The sequence below is a fragment of the Cottoperca gobio genome, chromosome 6, assembly GCF_900634415.1.
Source record: "Cottoperca gobio chromosome 6, fCotGob3.1, whole genome shotgun sequence".
NCBI lineage: Eukaryota > Metazoa > Chordata > Actinopteri > Perciformes > Bovichtidae > Cottoperca > Cottoperca gobio.
In genome coordinates, this window is record NC_041360.1 from 6063242 (window position 1) to 6087205 (window position 23964).

Genomic DNA, 23964 nt, shown 5'->3' on the forward strand with positions numbered 1-23964 from the left:
AGGCCTCGGATTGCCCCTACAGTAGCAGAATTGGTCAATATTTCTTAACCTGCAATAAGATGCAACTTGGGAGCAGTTGAAACAAGGTGTATACACAACACTGACATCACCTTGTCAAAGAGGACATTTCATGAAAAAGTCAGTACAGTAACACATCAGTGGCAACTTGAAGCTAGTTTCAGACTTTCATCTACATATTTCTGTCTGCATTCTAGCCCAAGTTCTTTCAGTGTAAACCATAATCCCACAAACGCATCAGACTTTTGCCTCATGTTTCATGAAGCTTTTATTTGTACAATAGCATAAGATACAAAGAGTTGGATCACATATCATACAGATGTTTCTATGTAGTAAATACATGTGTAACACCTTGTCCAAAAGGTCGTCCTACTGAAGATTGCGACATTAAAACCGGGACTAGATGATGACAGATCCAGACAACAGGAAACCACCCACATGGAAATATTTCACCAATCCAAACTCTAAAGCGCTGCTTTTCCTACAGTATCCGTTTCATGTTAGCTACCAGCAAATTTGCTGTTATGGCAGACATATTCACTAAGCAGCCTTTAATCCTACTTCATATTTGAGAGTACTAGCACAATAGCTGACAGAGTTGAGTGTTAGTGTTACAATCCACAGCGATAGTGTGCAGTCTGCATCTCAGTGACTGCTGCTAAAGAGCTCTTGTTCAACGCAGACCAGTGAACTGATGAGGAAACACAGCACGCAGGCACAGTCACTGAAATGTCTTCCCTGCTGCAGTCAGCTATTCTCCTTAACCCCAGAACCACCTTAAACAAAGTAACTGGACAGAAACAGGTTGAGATGTGAGTGGTATTATAATCATTTGTCAGTCATGAGAGATTCTGACTCTGATTTTGTCCTCACTTTCGCTGAGTAATAAGGTTGAGTATTAGACTTACAAAGCCTTTAGTACAACAGCTAGAAAAAAACAACCCAGTTGGCAGTTAGCAAGTATATACTTTTGGGAAAAAAAGCTAATTTGCTTTCTTGCCGGGAGTTAGATAAGAAGATTGATACCACTCTCAAGTCTATATGAGACAGTTAGCTTAGACTGGAAACAGCTAGCCTAGCTCTGTCCAAATGTAACTATTAGCCTACTAGCATCTTTTGAAGTCACTACTCAACATGTTATATCTTGTTTAGTTTGTAAGTGTAAAAACAACATTTAGTAGCTTTCCAGAGGCTCATGTGATGTCATCTTATTTCTTGGCCTGGAGCTGCTAGCTTGCTAGCTTAGTTGCTAGCTGTCACCCCCCTTTTCCAGTATTCATGCTAAACTATGCCAACTGTCTCCTCGCTTTAGCTCACCTTACTCTTAAAAAAGAAAAGTGTCCTTTAGATGTTAAGGATTGAGATGCTGTGCAGATATTCTCGCTCTAAAATAAAAATGTGTCCATTTCTTTCAGAGATGAGCAGGTGTGCTTTCAGACTGTGTTCATTTCCACACTCATTCTGTTTAATTACCTCATAACATTTTATTTAATGAGTTTAATGTGCCTCCTTTTCTATCCAGGAAAATAGAAATTGTAGTTTCCTCCAGTGGCTCGTGTCTATTGCTGCATTGTGCAGCTGTACCAGGCTCAAAAACACATTTTCAGGCAATCAGTATTTGGGTGTTCGAGGCTTTACTGAAATGCTCCTCAGCACATAGGCGGTGTAAAAATAGTCCTGGATGTGAAAGAAACCTGGATTCCACTGAGCGCAAAGTAGAACACAGAAGATTTTAGTGTGGGGATGTTTTGCATGAGTCTGGCCTAGAATTTCAAAAAATAACAAATGCTAAAAAGAAAATCAGTCTATTTTCAGTTGCAACATAAATTCAACACGCAAGTCAGCTTTCATTACCTAAGCAGAGAAGGTTACATTTATGGTTTAGGTTTGTCTGTCTGTCAGCAGGATTACGGAAAAACTACAGGCCCGATTTACATGAGACTTGGTGGAAGGGTGTAGCATGGGCCAACGACGAACCCATTACATTTTGGATCGGATCCAAATCACGTAGCGTTGGTGGAGGTCTGTGCTGTCAGAGTGCCCTTCGAGTTTAACTCATTTCTGTCAGAGGATTGAACCACACATTCACATTTCACCTGAGAAAACATGCTGCTCCCTGGACATCTGACTGTCCCGATCAAAGACCGCATTTCCCAAAATGTGCTCAACTGAAGCAGCTCTTTATTTCTTGACTGATGTCCCTGACACAGCCCTGGGACAGACATAGACCTAAAAACTGGGTGCTTTTTCAGATTATTTTGAGAATCTACTCCAAAGGACAAAAAGAAAAATCAGTGTATTGGGTCAGCGACAGGAGAAAAGACCTAATGTAGGTTATAAATGCTACAGGGAACAGATCTGTGTCATGTGCTGTAAAACCTCCACTCTAACGCAGGATCGCGCAGCGGAGAGGGCTCACCCTGCTTCCCCCCTCCATCTGATTACAATGTTCTGGTCTACAACTGTGAGGAATTGAAGATGCTGATAATGGTTTGGGGTCACAGTCGACTATTAAGACTTTTCCACTGCAGGCTACAAGAATGTGTTGGACCGTGTTATTCTGCCTCCGGAGCGCCTTGTTATCTCCAAAACAATTTAAAGATTAATTTTTAAAGTTGGAAGGAGCATCTTGGAAAACAAACATCAACAACACAGGACCACAGTCGCTGACAACTGCAAGAAAACACCAAAGCACGAAAGAAGCTGTACACTGATACGTCTAAACGTTTACTCATCTTCACCGTCTGTAGTTATAAACAGACAGCGAGAACAGGACAGGCACCTGCAACTTTAGTGGGCTTGAATGCAGCGGATGATCCTCTCTGTCTGCCATTCTTTACTATATGTCATCTAGATATGCCTCAAAAGTATATACGGTTTATGTAAAAAAAAATAATAATAATTTGTACTATGAATTTACTGCATCACCAGTTTACATCGTCTCCTTTAGCCGACAGCGATCTTTATAAAACAATGTCAGTGCACAAAGAAGTGAAGAGCAGGAGGGTCTGTACCTCGAACACAAGGCTGTGTGTGTGTGTGTGTGTGTGTGTGTGTGTGTGTGTGTGTGTGTGTGTGTGTGTGTGTGTGGCTCAGAAGGCACAGCTCATAGTCATGACAGACATGGGAGTGTGTGAGATAAAATGCAAAAGGTAGCAGGTGTGTGTTGCCGATGGAGCAGCTGTAGGCGAAATACGTCCAGCAGCAGGACAAGGCACGGAAGCATGAATGTGTGTGTCTGTGTGTGAGACAGAGAGAGAAAACACAAACAGTATGTTCAGATTCAGCCGCACGGACTCTTATAGTGAGCCCATCTCAACGCTGATGCATCATATAAGATCTGTTATGTGCAACGTAGGATAGAAACATTGAAAATACACAATATCCTCCAGAGATAAAACAAATAATACACAGAACTGATATCAGCAGAAAAAGTACAGTTCTTCACATCGCCTGCTGGGGGCAGTGTGGCCCTCCTCTCTCTCTGTGTGTGTGTGTGTGTGTGTGTGTGTGTGTGTGTGTGTGTGTGTGTGTGTGTGTGTGTGTGTGTGTGTGTGTGTGTGTGTGTGTGTGTGTGTGTGTGTGTGTGTGTGTGTGTGTGTGTGTGTGTGTGTGTGTGTGTGTGTGTGTGTGTGTGTGTGTGTGTGTGTACTACATGTAAAACAACAAAAAACACAATTAATAAGAATGAGCTTCATAATGCCATGTGGTTAAATCCCTTAACTTTGAACAACACACTCAGAGGGATGTGATCATGTCTCACACATACACAGGTGTTATTTCACATGGAAGCAGCACCTGCTGCAGTGGTTCCTACACAGCTTCTGTTCATAAACTTAGCTTTCTTTCTAACCCTTCTTGGAGGCGCTTCCACAAGCAAACATTTAGTCTGTTTTAGTTCACTGGTGCGGTTGATACACTGGTCTGATTGGTATTTTTTGGTTTGTCACTTTGACTTCTTTCCCCCTTGGACTTCAGAAGGCGTTCGTTCTGAACACTTTCCAAATGTGTTTGTTAGGAACACCACTGCCAGTATCACCAAATATATCTGCAAACATCGTGGAGCAGAACGCTCGGAGTAGCCAAACGGACTCTGGCTTGTGAAACCTGAACATTCAAGTATTGGTGAAGACTGATGAACTACTATAGTTTTTGCATAAAAGGCCCAAAAACATGTCTTCTGATGTACTTGTTTCAGTCAATCATTGTATCCTACATGGAAACACACTTTAGGTTATTTCAATTAAGATTTTACTGCTTTTTCTGTGCTCTTTGTACCGGTTTGAAGTGAACAGGGCTCATATGGAAACATCGTGAGGTCACGTATTTCCATACACTAATCAAACGTTTGCAGTATTTGAATCCAAATTGGAAAACATTTGGTTGTTTGTCAACAGTCTGGATGAAACCGGTCAGAGCGTTACAGTGTTAGCGATCTTTTTTCAAACGTGATGGTGCTCTGTGAAGTTTCTGTTTGCACTCGGTGTTACCAGCCTAAACACATTGTGTGTATCCTTGAGCTCCAGCAAATACTGTAATATTGTTCCTAAATAGAGTCATTCATAGTGATGCATACAATAGTTTGGTATAAAAAGGGCAGTTTTTTTCCAGACCTGTGTAGGAACCCTGAGTACTCTTCTTTATAAACACATCTCACGTCACGGCATCTTTAGATGGATTTACAGCCTCAGGTCAAACCAAATACGTTTTATTTTCCTTTCTCTCTGTGGCACACATTTTCTGCTTTTTTTTCCCCCAATACTGTCAAGCACCACTTCAACGGCTGATATTCGGCTGGGCCTCCTTGTTAAAGATGTAGATTACTAACAGTTGAGGCTATAAATGTGTGTATGGGCGTTATTTGAGGAAAGTATCAAATCATGATAAAAGCTATTAATGAGCCACCCTGGTGGAAAAGAAGATCTGAGCCAACAGTATAAATCCAGCCAAAGTGTAAAGTCAAATAGTACATAAATGAAATCTGCAGTCTCAGGGGGATATGCAATCAACATGAAAATCAGAACAGGAAGTGCAGTTTATGTGGTGCGGCGGTGAAGTCTAAGGCGTCTGGTGGCTCCACCCCCTCCAGACATAGCTGAAGTTTTAATTGGCTGAGCGGGGACCAGAGCTAGTGGTTAATGAAGAGATCCAGTGGGCTTTTTCTTTCACCCCATCATGTGGGCCTTAATCTGGTGTGAAGGGGAAAAGAAACAGAGCGAAGTTCCCTTTCAGAAAACCAAAGTGGCGACCCCAGTGTAGTGTGTAGAAGTCTGCTGCACAGAAACAATGTCTTTTCTCTCTTTTTCTTAAAAACACTGGAGCAAAATGATGTGCTCCTCATGCTGCCTCTGTCAGACGGGTTCCTCATGCCCCAGCTCTCTGTCTCCCAAATTAGACCCTGACAGACCACATGGGGATGAAACTCCGGCAATCAGTGTGCCTCCATCCAAACATGAAATCTCAGAAGACAGACTCTTGGCCTCATTAGAGCAGTCGAACCGACGCTCCTCCCAGAACACTTCTGTGAACAAAGTCTGTAGCCCGGCCATGGTGTTCACGGCATCATGCTAGTGCTGCAGTGATCCGTCAGAATGTCCGAAAGGCACAGCAATCACCCATCGGCTTATCATCACAGTCAGACCCTTGTAACGCTGTCTGGTGAGGCAGAACTCACATGAAGTCATAACCCAGGGTTCTGTAAGAGATGGAAGAATGAGTCCTCGAGTCTCACAATGTTCACCAGCTTCTGATGACAGTTTGTGTCCGTAGTGCCAGTCTGCAGGCTTACAGCACAGCGCCTTGTGCTTCGAGGATGAAGAACTGTACGTTTGTACACACTTTGTTCCTGTCAGACATCACATGGCTGAAGGTCTCCCAGATGCTGACGGTGCAGTTTCTGTGGCCTGTTCAGTACGCAGCGTACCGTATTTTTGTTAATGGATGAGAGTTAAAGATCCGAGGTGAGTCCAGAAGTGGGACTCTCTCTGCGCTGGACACTCGAAGTGGCTTCTTGTGGTTATTGGTGGAGTGGTCCTGCTGTCCAGCCTTCATGTGTTCTTCACTTCTGAGTTGATGTCTGTGGTTCTGCACTGCCGTTAGCGGTAAAACCTTTGAAAAACTACAAACTCGAATATGAGGGAAAGTGAATGGAATAACATTGTCTGGAACCTTTTTGTGATCGTTTCGTCTCGCCTTCTGTAAGAATGTGGTTTAAGCAGACTCTATAGTGTCTGTTGCCGGACCAGCGTTGGAAGACGAGATACAAAGGGGGATTTGCTTGTTATTTCCCGGGGAATACGGTGATCTTGCCGGCCTTGGCCAGTCGTTCGATGATCTGGGCTTCGTAGTCGGCGTCATGGACGCCGGTCTTCCTGAACTCCCCGGAGTAGCGGTTCTGCTCCCAGTAGTGGTGCCAGTTCCCCCGGCTGTCTGCCCCGAAGCCATACACATTCACCTGGAGGACAGTGAGTGTAGGAAAGCAAGTGTGAGGTTACAAATGTCTAACTATTCAGGATGAATATGATGTAATATGGTTTCAGGAAGATGCAAGGATTTACAGTGTGAAAGCCAAAAAAAGAGACTGACCTCGTCACAGACGTGCAGGGCGAAGAACAGCACTAGCATGCCGGTGGAGGGGTAGCGCCCGTTGTGTCTGGTCCAACGGTCGTGGATGTATTTAAAGAAGGCTGGATTAAAGACCTGGACCTGGTGGTGGAAAGAGATGCAGAGGAAGGGAAGACTGTAATATGCTCTCTACTGTAACTTTAAAGCACTGTTAACCAAATGAATAGGAAGGACAACATTATCAAACAGCTCCAGGTGAAGCTCAGTCCCAACAAAGCTGCTCTGAGTCTTTTAAATCTACACTTTTGGTCCGGCACCAAACACACTGCGACTCTGACCAGACACAAGATATTCACAAAAAGTCTTCATATGACGGGGATTAGTTTCAGTTTATTTATTTTCAGGGATTAAAGAGCGAGCAAAATATTATTTAAAGCAAAGGGAAGGTTTATAATCTAACTGTAATCCCTCATCAACAATGGGGAGGGGATGATCTAATTGCAGCAAAGCAGGGTCACTTTGTGTGTGTGTGTGTGTGTGTGTGTGTGTGTGTGTGTGGAAAATACACACCTTGTCTTTATCTACACGCAGGAACTGCTTCACTGGAGCGTAAGTACTGAGGGAGAGAGAGAGAGAAATTGATTACACACATTCAATCAGCACTTCATGTGATTGCTGCAGCTATAAATTCTGGATGATTGACGGCTGACAGATTGTTCCAGCCAAGAGACTCTGTGTGTGTGTGTGTGTGTGTGTGTGTGTGTGTGTGTGTGTGTGTGTGTGTGTGTGTGTGTGTGTCTCTTCTTACAATCGAATCTGACCGGTAGACAGAGCGCTGGTGATCCAGACCAGATCCAGCGTTTTGAAGGGAACCAGGACAAAGCTGACGTTGGCCGCCAGGTTCTTGGCGCTCTCCGGGTACATGAAGTGGTGAGTGGTGTGACTGCCGGCATCTTCTTCATAGCCCACCGTGGGGGCCAGGTTTATCCTGGTAAACGAGAGTGGGACAGCATGAGAAATGTTGTACGTCTTCAGGTCAAACTGTTAGCGAGCAACGTTTGAGCTTCAACTGTAGTCCAACAGCTGCCAAATGGTTTCAAGATTGGATTCAATCCTGACTTGATAGCAGAGTGTTTTTCTCTGCCACTAGGAGTCTCTCAATCTAAACAATCAATCGTGAAGTAGCGTGGGATCATGGGAGTTGTTGTTGTCTTTACCACCATTGCCGTCATTGCATTTAGCTGAACACTGAATAAAAAAGTTTTAACGTTAAAAATCAGTGCTTCCTCGACTGAAACAGGGCGGAGCGACTGCGAGCTAACCGCTAACGTTTGCCTAGCTTGTTTTCTCTGATGACTTAAGATCCAGACATCCGATAAATAGTTCAAATGACCAAGATCTAAAAGATTTATCATAAAACATGGCCTGAACTGGATAAAAAGTAAATTTCTGACAACGCTTGGTGCTGAGCAGGTAGTGTACAGTACAGTGGCACAAAGCAGTAGGTGAGCAGTGCGTGTGTGTGTTTGTCACGACCAGTAGTCACAATTAGTCATCGGTAATATGAAAATATTGGTTAGAGCAGCGGTTCCACTCATAGCTTTAACATGTCGGATGACAAGCACCAGCAGCCGCTTCATTATAGAATATAATCATAGTTGTCCTTCACACTGGGGACGCTGGGCGGATCTTCTCCCCATCACTTTATAATAGCAGAATTTGTTTAAAGAAATTCTGAAGAAAAGCTTCCACCAAGAAATGTCAACTAACAAATGTGACCGCTTTGAGAAAGATGTATTTGCACAATTAAAAAAACATGCAATTCAATGTAAATATAGAATAAACAAATGTTCATTGTCCAAAAGTAACGTAAACTATAATATAAAAATAAAACCCCCCTCGACTGCTGATGTGCATACACATTAACAAATTCAGGAGATTTTGTTCTTGACCAAGTGTTCCGGTCTCACTCTGTAAAAGATGCATATGGATGACAATATGTTTGTTATAGCTAGGTTATGCCCTTTTGATGCAGCGTTATGACATTGCCTAAAATCGCATTTGTTGAAGAATGTTTAAATGTTTTTTCCCCTGAGCCCAGATGTCCTCACCACTTTTTAAACACAAAGTGACGCCCTTGAATGTGATAAGCATATATTCGACAGTAACTGAAGCAATCAGCTGTTTCTGTGTACTTCAGACTTTGCTGTATTTACAGTGGATGTGACTCACTGTCTGGAGGACTGAGCTGTTTATATAAACGGGAAGATGCACCTCAAAAAAAAGAAAAAGGGCCACTGTGTGCGCCTACCCACATGTCAGTGAACAAAACAGATGTTTGTTCAAATAGCGGGAGTGAAAAGGCAGACAGACAGAGGGTGGGTGGTGGTGAGTGGCCAAGCTGATTATAAAAAAAACGAATAAGCGTCAAACCACAGCAACGAGAAAGTGTAACAGGAGATGGACACTGCCCACACAAGTCTACTGGGAGTGCAACGCTAATGGATGCTAATGCGTGGAGCACACAGAAACAAAAAATACTTGTCATTCCTGCGGAGGCTTTCATTCCACAAGCACGTGGACACGACACACAACACACACACACACACACACACACACACACACACACACACACACACACACACACACACACCGCAGGAAACAACATATAGCTGTGTGTCCATGCCAACTGACGACAATCAGGCACTGTGATCCATCACTGCTGCACGAAGAAGAGCCGGGGAATAGATTCAGACAAACTGATTTATGTGCCTTTCTGCACGGGTGTGTACGTGAGAGAGGCACAATCTGTACGTTTCACCTTCTGAAGACATAAAGCTTTCTGTGGTGACCTCATACGAGTCAGGTGACCTCTCTGTAAACCAATCAGAGCTGAATATAGGACGCCATTAAACAGATTAAATATAGTATCAGACGCAGACATCTGCTTCTCTTTATACATGTGTCTCCCTTTTGCACACACACAATGTTGTATGTTCTCTCCTCACATTGAATCTCTCTTCCCTCCTTCTCTCCAGCGGTCTCCCTCCTCCTCCTCCTCCTCTCTATGTCTCTATCTTCTTCTCTATCTCCATGTTTCAGTCTGGCTCCACATCTAAATGCAGCCCTACATCCACTCTCCGGTCTCTATCTCTCTTCCAGTCTATCTATTGCATCCATCCCTCTCACCTCATGACGTGGTTGTGTCCGTCAATGGTCGCCCCATATCCGGCTCCGCGAAGGTTTCCAGAGTTCCCCACCACGGCACAGCGCAGGCAGCGTCCCGGATCCCACGAGCCGTACGGCGACCTTCCAGGAATCACCTGCGACAGACAGCCACGATTGAATCAAGCTGACTGGATTCAAGTTACACAGGAAATGAAATAGGGCGCCAACACTGGAACAGCAGCTCAGACCTGAACAATACAACCTGCTCTCAATACTTGGGTGAATTCTTCGTGATAGTCTCTATGAAAAATACATGAGGCCCATCTGCCCTCAAGGAGCCACACCGAGGTATTGAAACATAGCCTTATGTGAAAGCAGGGCGCTGCATTGACACTCAGAATGAAAAAAGATACATTCAAAAGGAATGCTGATAAAACACTAATGTCTAATAAAGACAATCTGTTCCCTTCTGCCTTTGCCCAAGAGTGATGAGTAATGACTTGGCTGAAAGTGGTAGGATAATGGCAAGATGAATTAATAAACATTAAATACCTGGAACAACCTCAGCAACACCTGCTGGATGCTGTGGGGTTTAAACTGGGGCTGTAGCATCTAGAGAGAAAGAGAGAGTCTGGTTAGGATGTGTAGTTTCTCCTCTGCACACAAATTGGATGTGACAACAGACTTTATATTTAGTTACTTTCTCTGTGCCCGAGTACGTGTGTATGCATGCACTTGCCAGCATTCATGGACAAACAAGCAAATGTTTATGTGTGTGTGTGTGTGTGTGTGTGTGTGTGTGTGTGTGTGTGTGTGTGTGTGTGTGTGTGTGTGTGTGTGTGTGTGTGTGTGTGTGTGTGTCAGACTGACAGGATGCAGTCAGGCTGGGTGAGCTGTGGTCAGAGGAGCAGAGGCGTTGCTGACAGTGGAAGAAGGGATGAAAATATCACAAAAAAAGAAGAAGCAAGAAGTGTTGGATTGTCCAAACATCTTGTAAACTTCTCACCCCAAACTACTTGTGTCTGTCTGTCTCCACATAATTACACATACAGAGACTGAGTGCTAAAGTTTCTTTGTGTGTTTCCAGGCACGGTTTTTTTTTGTCCGTCACCAACAACAGTGAGAGGCCAAAGTACCCAGAGTTCTGCTCGGAGGCATAAACAAAAGTGACAGATGACAACACGCCTCTCCTGTCTGGTTGAACGACCAGAATAAATAGAGGGTGGATAAAAAAAGTTATGTGTTGAATGTTAAGTGGGAAGGAGCATAAACAAGCAGGGGATGTAAATGAAGGACAGAGGATGTGATGGTGACACTGCAGGTGCTCCCTCCCCTTTATGTACCCGACTGTAAAAGCCTTAACACATAGTAACACCATGAATATGAACCCGCTCCCTACGTAGACGTGAAGGACTAACTCTGAACTAACGAAATCACAAAGATTCTTAGTTTCAGGGGATTATGCTCTAATGAAAACATACTTTTATCAATACTTCATTCCATTTCTACCATTAAATCCCCCTAAATCCTACACACTGCATCTTTAAATACCATAAAAGTGTTTCAGCTTGATTAGAATCCATTCCAATAATTAATAAGCCTGGGAACACAATTAAAGTGGATATTTAAATAAATACAGAAGAGTTATATAAAGCAATAAATAAACCCAAGTCAAATTTGGAATTATAGGGTGCTTTACCTTTGTAAGCCAAAAGTAATAAAATAACACAAAATAATAAACTTACTTTGACAAAACAAAGTCTTGACTTGATATTACTATTATTTCACAATAAAAATCTACATGTTTAAATTTTGAGGGCAACATTTTGAATGGGAATATTTTAGAGATGCAGACCTGATGTTGGCAATATGAAGTCACTAATGGCAACGATCTTGAGACTTTTCCACGCGCTCGTCGTTTTCAGTGCAATTAGCAACATGAGACGCGAGAATATTTCAGTGTTTATATGGGCACCTGTTTGTTTTAAGAGAGAAAGATTGTGAACCGTTCCTTTAACGGCAGACAGCAGTCACTTTAGGTTGTGACTGTAAACAGAACGACGAGACAAACTAGCGGCGTCTGACAAAGAAAGGTTGTCCGATAACAAAAAGAAAAGAAAAATCTTGTTCCAAATTTAGAATCTCCCAAACCACAAATGTGCGTTCATGCATGGAAAGAGAAAGCCAACACCTGCGCACGCATAAAAGAAAACTCCCCAAACAAAAATGTACAAGCACAAAAGTTCCATCAGGATCTTGGCAGCCACTGATGCTGTTCCTCTCCATAACCATCGTTTCCTTTCTGTCCTTCTCCCTCTCCCTCACAGCAATCTTCAATTTCTCACTCCTTTGTCACCGCTTCCGTTTCACCCACCATCGGCCTTAATTCGCTTTTCCAAACACATTCGCTTACATTTCCATTCATGCATCCTCTCCAGCAGTCTCCTTGCCCTCATGTCTAATTCCTTTTCTTTAATTTCCCTTGCTCCCTCTTTGTTTCTCCTCCTCCTCCTCTTGTCTTCGTTCATCTCTTCGTCTCTCTGGGACGCCTGTGCACCACGCAGCTCATCAGTGCTAATCAGAGACCTCTAAATCGTTCTTTTACTCCCCTTTCTGGCTTTATTTTTCACTTCTTTGCCTCTCTGCATTATTCTCTTTCTCTCCTCCCGCTCTGTGTTTTCCCATCCTCCTTGATCCCTCCATCCTTTCTGCCTCTGACTCCCTGCATGATGCCAGAGCCAGCTTGGCACTCCACAACGCTGTTGTTCGGGGGCTTCTAATTTTGGCAGATGATTTTTGGCAGCTATGCCAAATACCCTTTTGCTTCTTACCTCTCAGCTGTCCTAAAGTATAAACTTCCTGGCACCTACTTTCAACTAAATACAACTTTTGTTTTTTTACTTACACCAAACCTATATTTCCCATTGGCAGAACTTTGCTCCTTCTAGGAGCCATTGCACCAGCTGTTTCTAACTTAGACCTTAGACTAATTATAACATAAGTATTACCTAAATGGAGATGGAGATGATCCTCTTTCTTTGCTTTGCTCTACAGTATTTGTGATCTCCCCTTCCCTATCATTTTCCTCCTCTTGTTCATTTCTCCTACTTTCTCTCTCCCAGTTCATCACCTCCCTGTTGCAGCGTGATCTAATGACTTGGCAGCTGTTGGCCTGCGTTTGCAGTTTTCTGCCATTTCAGAGCTGGACTGAGGCTATAGCTCTAAAATAGGACTCTAGACCGGCCCCTGAGGGACACCGTACAGCACTGGAGATAATCCTGGAAACACATACACTCTACACTTTTCAAGGGGACGTTACTCCCCCCACACACTGAGAAGAGATGTTAATGATAGCTTTCTTTGATTTAGTACTTTCCGTCTCTCACATATATACATATTCATATCCGGTATAGTCAGTAGTGGTTTAAGCCCAGTGACCAACCGTGTAATGTTGTACCATGACATATGACAGCGAGACACGAGGAGCATGTAGTTCTTGTAAGCAGGGATTGGTTGGCTCAATGACGAGGGAGGATGAGGAGGATCTGTGATTATGATGCATTACTCCACCTTATGTTGGTGTCTTAATGAACGTATATCTCATATGTAACAGACTCCCCCCCCCCCTCTGTGGCATACGCAAATAAAAAGTTATTGATGGTGCTGCATGCGAAGTAAAAAAAGAAAAACACCTGATAATACAGAAACAGTCCAGGTTCTTAGAGATATTAAATCAGAAAAACATTCTGCTACTTTAATATATGACATCTGTGTAAATGTATTGCAATGTGTCCTGGAACTTTATCATTTATTACTTTATATACTTTAGTATTTATTTTAAGTTAAAGACCACAGCATCAAACTACAATTACCGCTTCACCATTGTACGCCTCCGCCAACCGGCCAAGTTGCAGTTTACATCCATGTCTGTCCAAAATGTTATCACTTCATCATTTTATCCAGTTAGACATTTGTTTGAAATAGTCATAATTAGTGTGGAAATTCTTAAGTTATGGCCAAGGTCACAGTGACCTTTGACTTAACTACATTAGCTTTACTGAGACACACAGAGTGACAGACTTAATGCAGCACTTTACTAAACATGGAGACAAACTGTTGTAATCTTTGTGTTTGTGATGCTGCTGTAGGACAGATATCATAAGGCATCCTTACCTTTCAATCATCCTTTTTAACAAGCTAGCTGTTTCCCTCTGCTTCCACTCTTTATGCTAATCTAAGTTAGCTGCCTGTAGCTTCATATTACAGTACAGACATGAGGGTGGCATCAATCTTCTCATCTAACACTTGGAAAAAACACTGAGTAAGCGCAAGTGTTAAACTATTCCTTAAATCCTCACACCATATCAGGTGTGAATTCTGAAATGTCTACAACACACATCTTTACATTAAACATTCACAGAACCTGTCACCACACTTGATGTATTAACTTACTATGTTTACATGCACAAAATCTCGCTTTTTTCTCCCCTATTTGGAAAAAGACAAAATCCCTTCTAAACTGTTGAGATGGCCAATGAAAATCTATATTCCAACAATATTACCGTTTACATGCAGATGTCAAAATAGGATTTCTTTCAAGGTTGCGGACTTGTTTGGTCGTGCAAACGCAGCTTCACTCCTTCAACTACCTTCCTGAAAAGGCCGGCGTTGCGATAATTGCGCATGTCCAAAAAACGTTTTTATATTTAAGTCTTTCATAATGTTTAAAAGTGAACGGTTTCTCCTTCCAACCAGTAATGTGGGATATTCTTGTTGGCATGCATCTCTAGTCCAGTCTTGCAAACTGTTGGCTAGTGGGTTAGGGTTAGGGTTAGGGTTAGACGCAAAGAGGCTGCGTGACTAAAAGCCTAAATTGAGACGCATATTCCGAATGTGCTGTATACATGTTCAAAGAATACTCCTAAAACCCGAATAATATCGGCATAGCCCACATGTGTCAATCGGAAAATTCTACATTCGGAATGAGGCCTAATGAAATATGCATTTTACATGACCCGTATCAAATTCTGAATATTGTCATATTGGAATAATAGTGGCTACATTTGTATGTTATCGAACACATTGTGTCACAACTCTAGCCCGTAAAGTTAAATGATATTGTTACTTACCACCCACCAGTAGTAGACATCAGAGGGCAGCTGGATGTTGTCTCTGGTCCAAACAGGTGAGATATCCGGGTCGTAGTTCTCATCGAACCAATCAGAAACGCCGGGGTCTCCGACACAGCGCGTGCAGGCACACGTCTTCTGCTGCGAGGTGTCAGATGGGGACAGCCTGTGTGCACCCACGTAGCTGGGCACTAGCTTCACCCGCCTCGACTCCTCCCACCCAGGCGGCTCAAGGTAGTTGAAGCCGACGCCCCCACGGAGTGAGACGGAGAAGAAGAGCGAGGTGAGAAAGACGAGAACCAGCGAGCCGAGGAGAACCCAAACCCTGCGGGAACATCTCCCCCTGCCTCCTTTCTCCGCCCCACCTCCTCCCACAGTACTACCTCCACCTCCTGCCGCCGCGAGCGTGCCTCCGCTCAGCCAGGGCCTGAGCTCCGAGAGTCTGGGAGCTCCCCTGGATGGACCCCCGCCCCAGGATCCCCAGCCCCAGCGCCTGTCCCGGTGCAAGGTGGAGGATGAGATGCGGCCCCCCCATGGCCATGCCCCCACCCCTAGGCCTGCCACTGTCCCCTGCCCACCACCACCTGCTGCGCTGCCGCCTCCACGCAACGACCACCAAGGCCTGGTCAGCGTGATTGGGACGACCCCCTGACTAAAACTTTGGAGCCGGAGATCACACACACACACACACTCTGACGGAGGACAATGTGTCAGAGTCAATTTGTCTCACAGTCAAGCTGTGCACTCAGCGATGCTCCTACGCTTACTCTCCGTCTCCCGCCTCTCTTCACAGCTGTGTTCGTCTCACGCACAGAAATGCCTCGACCCACACACACACACACACACACACACACACACACACAGACAGACACACACACACACACACACGCGCGCGCAAACACGCGAGTCACAGCTGAATTCCACACAGCTTCCTTTGCTTTCAATGAGAGGTGATCTCTCCTTCAGCTTCGATCACAGTCTCTTCTTTTTCCACCTTTCTGTGCTTTGTTCATTCCCTCCCTCTTTACTTCCTAACTTCTCTGGCTTTAGCTGTTTTTACGTCTTCCTCTCTCTTTTCCCTCCGTCTTTTATTTTTTGGATTAACTGCAATGTCCATCTTGAGTGAAATCCAGTGCACGGTGTGGACGGATGCAGCAGGTCCCTTTCGTATTCTCTGCCATTTGTGTGAATGTTGAGCTCGGCTCCAGCGCTCTGCTTTCTCTCCTTTTCTGTCTCTCTGAAGCGATGTAGCAAAAAGAAAAGCTGCCAACCTAGTTGAGAGCAGCGGAGAGAGGGAGGGAAGATGGGAGGAGGAAGAGAGGGAGGAGGAGCAGGAGAAGGGAGGAGGTCTGGCCTGAAGGGTGTTCCATCACGTCTCTAGCCATCCTAGACCAAAAGATACCTATCTGCCTCTCTTTTCTCCTTCGCTGCTCGCTTCCTGTTATCTGCCGTTTTCTCTCTTCTGTTCTTTTACTCCTCTTCTTGCTTTTCTCTCGAGGTTGAGCTCGCCTAGTTTCTCTTCGTGTCAAGATCTCTCATCTCCTCTTTCACCCCTTTCAGTCCATTGTCTGTGTCTGTTTCACTGTCTGCTTCTTGGTGAATAGCAGTTTAACACACTCCTCTGATGAAATTCCTCGGCACAATTCCGACAAAGTTTTCAAAAGTTTGGATAAAATGTTTAAAATCTCAATGAGATAAAAAAAAAGAAAATTCATCACACTCAGGGGGAAGCATGAGATTTCATGATGCTGAGTACAGTCACTTCTGCAGTAAAGGGGTTCTGCCAAGCCTGGCTGTTACAGAATCTAGAAATCCAACAACTAATGAAGAAGTCCTGCTGCACTCTGCACCCATAGAGATTCAAAAACAATCAAACACAAAGATAAAAGGCAAACATATCTTGGGGAGAAGTAATCACAAGCCAAATTGTCCGATGTCTCTCTGATTGGAAAGCCTTTTATCACGATGGTTGATCCAGGGATGAAGCTGTGCCAGGGAAAGGCGAAAGTGGTGGAATGGAGTGATGTGCAGAGGCTGCGATTGAAAAAAAAGACAAAACCAATCAGCCCCAAATCTCATCTTCTCTCCAGCTGGCTTTGCAAGGACGACTGGGATAAAGGGAGGGGGCAGCGTCTGTCCTGCATTCCAGTGCGTGCGTGTGTGTGTGTGTGTGTGCATGTGCGTCTGCGTGTGTGTGTGAGCACGTCTTCGTGCCAGTGATTTTATGTGTGTATGGTGTTAAGCCAGGGATGCACACCGTCTGGCCGTTGCACTGATTTAATTGTGTTCTACAGCTGTGCCGGTGTGTGTTTGTGTGTGTGTGTTTGTGTGTGTGTGTTTGTTTGTGTGTTTGTTTGTACACGCCCTGTTGGCTGGCAGCGTGAATTTCATGAGACTGGTGAGCTTGAGGTGACTGCTGCTTAGCTCTAATCTGCTAAACTGTAATCCGAGGGTAAAACCCCTGCAGTGCCCACTTCATGCCAGCTGTGTGCCCCGCCCATGTTCATCCGATGCCAAATAAACACCTGCTTAACTCACCTGCAAACACACACTGTGGTCTTTCTGCTGCAATAACTATTGCTGATGCGTCTGCGTTTCTGTGCAACCTGGACCCCCAAGGCACAAAGCACTCATCCCAGCAAAGTTTTTTTATGTGTGTTTGTTTCTTTGACGGATTTCTGGCCTGAAGTCTGGCTTCTTATTCCGTGGAAAACCTGTAGAGACAGAGAAAGAAAGAGATTTTTACAAAACAGTCATTAGGCTGTATTCATACACTGTGGGGTTGTCACTTAAATGGCCCATTTGAGTGACGTCATGTTGTGAACTTTGCCAAATACAGAAAGTGCCGGTAAACCAGTTTGAACCCAAACCTATTCCTCCATTTCCAGTCTGTGAACTCAAACAAACAAACACAAATCAAAGGAAGCTTGTTGGTATTTGCAACACAGACTGCAAGCCAGACGCAGACGTCGAAGCAAGGGAAACAAGGTTCTTCTTCCCGCGGGCGTCTTCCGGGCTGATTGCCGGTTACGCGTTTTGCCAATGCAGTTTGGTTGTATTTCTCCAAAAGTGGATTTTGTTTCAGCGTTTCGCCTCAGGGCCGCTGCAGGGGTTTTCCGGCGTCACCTGCTGTCCCCAACGCCGCAGCCTAAACGTACTACCCGCATTCAAATGAATGGTTTGAATGGCTTATTTGGTGTCAATCCATTCATCGCTAATCCTTCTCTCCTTTTCCACTTTAATCCTCTTCCTCTTCCTCATTGTCATTTCCTCTTCTCTCGCCTCAGTCTCAGCCTTCTTTCTGCTGTTTCATTGCATCTGTTCTTGTTTCACAAATTGTGGATGTAACTGGGCCACTTCTCGACCCCCTGCCTGGGAGAGGTGTTGATGATGCAAAGCTATTTATTATGAACTCTGTACACGAACATTCAGAACTAAAAAGCACATTTGCAAGATTACTTTTTGTTGACTTCTCTTTAGCCTTTAATACAATAGAACCCTCTGTACTAGTAGAAAAGCTTACATCTTATTTCCCTACTTATTAGATGGATTATCAGTTTTCTCACTAACAGAACTCAGTCAGTATAAATGGTCGAGCATCTGAATCAATTTGTTCTTCCACTGGCTCCCCGCAGGGTTGTGTGCTTTCTCTTCTACCGACTGCAAGGTGTTTGTTGACCTCAGCTCTAAAATGATCAACACAAAGATCCCCAAATGAATTATGTCGATGTGTATTTCTGTTCGCACGCTCGCTTGCCTTGAATTGCCTCTTGAGAGATGAATAAAGTATTTTGAATCGAATTGAATTTCTGAATGTCTTTGACTGTGTCCATCACAGGGGGCAAGGGCAAACATGGAGCACACTTCAGCTGTGGCCTGTTTGTGTGTCTGTGTCTTGCTCCTGAAGACATTTCAAAATGTCACTGCAGAAGTAGAATGGCAGCATGAAGATCGAGTGGTGGCAGAATACAAAGCAGAGAAACAGACCTTCCATACAACTCATGCATCTCTGGGGCACATTTGCTAAGCACTCAAAGTGCCATCAGGTTGCAAAATGTAGCGTCTTAGCGCGGAATTTATTGAGACTACAGATGTAAATGAGCCGAGCTGAAGTTAATCTGATGTCTGACTCATTAAGTCCTGCTTATTAAGATCTGATGACGGGCTGTTTTGAGGCGTGCTGAACAGAAAGTGTTTTCTACTGCTGAACTGAATATTGGTGAGGAAAGTGTGTATTCATGCCGCAAGAAGAAGGCTGTATGTGAGGAAATATTACTTTGACTGGACTGTTGCTGTAACCAGATCAAAATAATTCAGGCCTAGTATCACTGGCTGATTAAATCATTGCACATTGCCGTTTGAAGTCAGGAAAATACAGATTCAAGCAGGAGACCACTGAGGAAAACCAAGAGGAAGTCTAAAGTCACTTTAAATGTGCTGCAACATTCTTTACTGCCGTCGTAAATCTACTCATTGTGTCTGAACTTAACAGAGCGATCAAATCCAAAATTAGCAACAATGGTTCGATCTAATATGCTAAAGAAAAGTCTTAATATCCTTAATTCAGTTACTCCATTGTAAGGATGTGCTGCTTTTCTTTGTCTTGTCTTGTGTAAAAATGTGTATTTCTCTGGTTTGGGAGGGTTGATTGAAGATGATTTCATTGAATTACTTGTTTTCTCCAGTTTTAGGAAATTTGGATGGAAATGGTTTTCATTATTTTTTTTACATTTAACAGGCTAAATGAAAATAAATTGGCAGAAAAACATTAAATTTGTTTTTATAGAGCATTTAGCACTACAACACACTACAAATATACAACACTCCCCAACATTAATCGCACATAGAAAGCAGTTCTGAAAAGGTAATTGATTTGACCATGGACGTGTCGATAAGGTCTTGGATGTGTTTTTTTGGGGGGGCAGCTATGGAGAATGTTCTGTCTAATAATTGTTAGTTGCAGCCCAACCATTAAGACTTTGTCTCACCATCAGTGTGGTCCTTTAGTAAGTGAGGATCAGAGCAATTTGACTTCTTTGTGCGTGAACTCCTAATTGACTGCCCCCGCGTGTTCTCAGCCAAACAATACTTTGTAGTTTTGAGTTTAGTGGACTGTCCTGCTCTTTGTCCCCTCCACAGACAGTCTGTCTCTCTTTCATGCTACCCACCCACCCAGCAACAAACGATTATTTTCAACTATCTATTTTTGATGCATCGCCATGGCAGCCAGCAAGCGATGCAGGGTTGTTACGGCAACGCAAACCAGAGTCTCCAACCTTGACCCGTGTAATCCATGCTAGAAAACAGGGACAGACTTTCCTCCGGTGTATATATATATATATATGTATTTCTTATTATGTTCTACCTCTATAACTGTTGTAAATATATATCACGCCTTCCATGAGAGCTGCACACATTCACACCTGGAGCCACAGTCCTGCTGTTTCTTCATATCTTTACCGTTGTCACTGGACGTCATCTGTGTGTAAACATGCAGTGACAAACAACAGATGTATTCTGAGTCCTAACAATGGATATGAACTTAAGTTGGTTTCACTTGTTACACTCAACATGCCCATTTTTCAGATACGACATAATGGCTCGTTATTATTCCTTCTGTGTGTCACTGAAGCCAAGGGATGCAATTAATTTGAGCACGATGCTCACCTCTGCCCCTTTGGTTTTAATAAGAAACGCTTCCACTGCAACTGAGAGCGTTTCTTATTGAATTCATTACTCATTTTTGAGAAAGCGAAGGACAAATGCAGATAGTTGTGGGCTACAGCAGTCGTGAATGGGACCAGCTGTCAGCTTTTTCCACTGTATTTCTCACTGTTATCCGTAAAGTCCTTTAGAGTCCACACAGCTGTCAATGAAATCTTCTGTTAAATGATTCATCGCATCACGGAACAAGTTTCTACACAGCGACCGCGGCTCATTGCTATGCAAGAAGACGCAGGCATTGATTGCTACACACACTGCACCTCAAATGTTTTTCATCAGCCCAGAGGCATCACCTGTCTCAAAGTTAATACATTTATACACCTTGGGAGCAGCTTTCAGTATGTGAACTTGCCTTCTGTTTTTTGTAATCTGCCCTGTTTATGTAAACCGCCCTGCCTTCTGAATTTGAACATTTCTCTTGCATTGATTTCAGTCCAACTTTAACAGGAGCTCACCACTTTAAACTGTCAATCACCTCCCCAACGTTCCCTACCTTCGCTCTCTCCGTTTTTCTGCTTTAGGCGTACCTATTGTCCTGTCATATTTCGGGAAGTTTGATGTAATCACATTTTTACAGCTAGTAATTATCATCCAACACCTTCCTGCTGGCTTCCTTCCTGTAACAATGGATCTTAACAGGTGCTGAAAAATCTTTTCTCTCTGCCTCCTGTTGAGTGCTCTCGCCTCCAGTCTACTCAGTCTCACCGCCTCTCTTCTTTATGTAGGTGAGGGTTTCTAATGACTGAACCAAACATTGTCTAACTCAAGTACAAATCTATCCCCATGCACCTGGCTTTCAGGCGCTCGTTGGTCCAAAGCGTCACATGTTCCACGGTGCACGTAGTTCTGACACTTCCAGCAGCAATTTTACTGCACATTTCTGTGCACTGCAGAACAGCGAGTACCAGCACTATTATTATTATTGACACTGAAAACCTGCCCTGGGGAGACTGACAGTTTTGCTCCAGGTCTGCAGTCCACGAAAACATGATAAATTACAAAAGTGCACTCAGTAAAGTGCAGATCTCCAGCAGGCATGTGTGCAACAACCAATGCTGTAATGTTTGATTGAATGAGTACAAACCACCATTGCCCTCAGTCTAGGCTGCGAACATATGAAATGTGTTTTTCACTCGAACGCTTATAGACAGATACGCTCTCATTTAATCCATGCAGCTCTCTGCATCGGCTCAATGCAGTCTTGCGTCTCACAGGCTTTACCGCGACCTGAAGCGTTATATACACCTCAAGTGTATTTTATCAACAATATGCGATAAAAGAGTGAAGTTGATGCAAAGTAAAAAAGTTACTGAACAAATATATGTATCTACATTTTGCATCCTAGGCTAGGTTTTTATCCCACAGACTCTCCCTTCACTTTTGCCCAGCAGCAGGAAGCAAGACACGAGAACTTCTTGCGTATTGAGCAACTGCAGTGTTTATTCCTGTGCAAACTATGTCCAACACTGTACATTTACTGCCTCTAGACAACATCACTGTTAACCTTTCCCTCTGCTCAGATCACTAACATCTCTCTGTCCACAGCGGAGCCACGGTCTCTCTCTCTCTCAACCACACACTCGCTACGCACACACACACTGCCCTATTGAGCCACGAGCATATGCATCAGCGTTGACGTAAAAATAGATCAGGAACACTACTGGGTTTACCTAGGTGTGCAGGATCCCTAATCCCTGGTGGAAACATGATTCTAAATTGAAGCAGTTGTGGATCACTTGCGGGCCCTCCCGGGCGGTTAAGAGAGGTGGGGAGTCAGCAGTCAATGACAGCATAAAACAATAAAAAAATATTTTTCTAAGACTCTGAATCACCAAGACCAAGAGAGATTCTTGAGCATACAGTCATAAATATGCACAAATAAATATTATGCTGATGGGTACAGTAGAATGCTAGATTATCTGCAGACAGACAGATTGTTGTCCTTTAACATAACACAAATGTTCTTTCAGAGAGGGCTGAATACATCACTTAACAATATGTCCTGACAAGTCAAAATTCTATATTTTTTTAATGTCAACAAATCCCAGAAAAAGAGTCCAAAGAGACCAACACCAGCATGAACAGATCTTTCTTACACATATTGCTTGTGTTGCCAAAGTATGGCATGGATTATTTCTCTGTGCCATAGAGCTCCATTGTTGTCCAACAAGACAAAGGCCACGTTCAACACTGCATGAAAAAATGCAGCCATGTCATTCATTGAATGAGGCCAGTCAGGCGGCGCAGTGCGGGCACCAATGCAGGGGGCGCCGGCAGATATTTTCCTTTTTTTCTCCTACCACCCATAGACATGCCAATAAAGTGAGCTGTCGACTCTGATTGTGAGAGATTGTGTATCTACAGTACTGTAAATTAGCCGTGTAATGGACAGGCGTTTCCCTGCCTTCCACCCACTTGCATTGTGGGATAGGCCACTCCACCATGACCCTGACTAGGTACAACCTGGTAAAGTAAATGACTGAATGTGTGGTGTAGTAGTAGCTAGTATAGCTGAGAAAACACTGAGAATAAATGACCAACTTAGACAACCAGCACTGACATGACCTTGACTAAGTTGTCTAAGTTGATGCTCAGTGACCAACAAAGCAATTAGCTTCTTTAGCCGGCCTGTATGTCTGGATGCACATCTTCCAGGTTTAATTACAATCTCTTTTAATTACTTTAATTACTTGCCTTAACTGTTGCTGTCACTAAGCACCTTGTCGCCAGCCTGCCATTAACCTGCGTGGAAGAGTCAAATCCTATTCTTCGTCGACCCGCGTCTTATTTATCTCCGTCTACTGTCTCGTTTTCTGTCATCATCACAGTTTAAAATAAGGCGTCAGCAAAATTCTGCAGTAAGAAGCATCTGTTATTAGCAGCTGTTATCGTGGTGCAGACCATTTTCAATTACTGTTCCCAATCACCGTGTCATAATCTACTCCCCCACCACGCAGTGTTTCCTCTATCTCCTACAGTTACCATTTGTTTCTCATTATTTCCTAGTCCCCTCATTAATCCCCATCTCCTCCAGTCATGACTATAACTAGTGTGCTTATGTCCATGAAAGATTGATGCATACATTGCAGGTGCATAGCCCCCAGTGACACACCACATCTTCATCCCTCCCATCTTGTTCACTCTGTGCTGGCCATCCTCGCAGTAAAGCATCTGCCAATCGCAGTTGGTCTCGTTGATTTCTAATCATTAATACTTCTCTCTTCTTGCTTTCTTTCATTGTTTTCCCTTTAACCTCACAGTCTCCTTTGTTATTGTTCTTCACTGTTAAACAGCAATTTCACGAGCCCGAGGCCACCTTCACCGTCAACAGAAATTATATCGAGGGACGGGTTTCAATGGA

The 23964-nt window shown here is 43.7% G+C and overlaps 1 protein-coding gene and 1 long non-coding RNA gene across 2 annotated transcripts in view; both read right to left on the reverse strand.

The window, feature by feature from the left end:
- Window positions 1-258: 258 nt before the first annotated feature.
- Window positions 259-15420, reverse strand: st3gal2 (ST3 beta-galactoside alpha-2,3-sialyltransferase 2). Its single transcript, XM_029433248.1, has 8 exons — window positions 15407-15420; window positions 14880-15372; window positions 10303-10362; window positions 9772-9905; window positions 7391-7570; window positions 7153-7198; window positions 6604-6723; window positions 259-6472 (listed from the first exon to the last, which is right to left on the reverse strand). Exons 1-8 carry the CDS (start codon window positions 15418-15420, stop codon window positions 6299-6301), a joined length of 1221 nt encoding a protein of 406 aa, XP_029289108.1. The 3' UTR covers window positions 259-6298.
- A 32-nt stretch (window positions 15421-15452) lies between these two features.
- LOC115009373 (uncharacterized) overlaps window positions 15453-23964 on the reverse strand; it is a 35969-nt gene continuing 27457 nt past the window's right edge. The window contains exons 3-4 of the long non-coding RNA XR_003832372.1: window positions 17418-17593; window positions 15453-16913 (exon numbers count right to left, since the gene is read on the reverse strand). This is a non-coding gene — a long non-coding RNA (uncharacterized LOC115009373). The remainder of the gene's footprint in view (window positions 16914-17417; window positions 17594-23964) is intronic.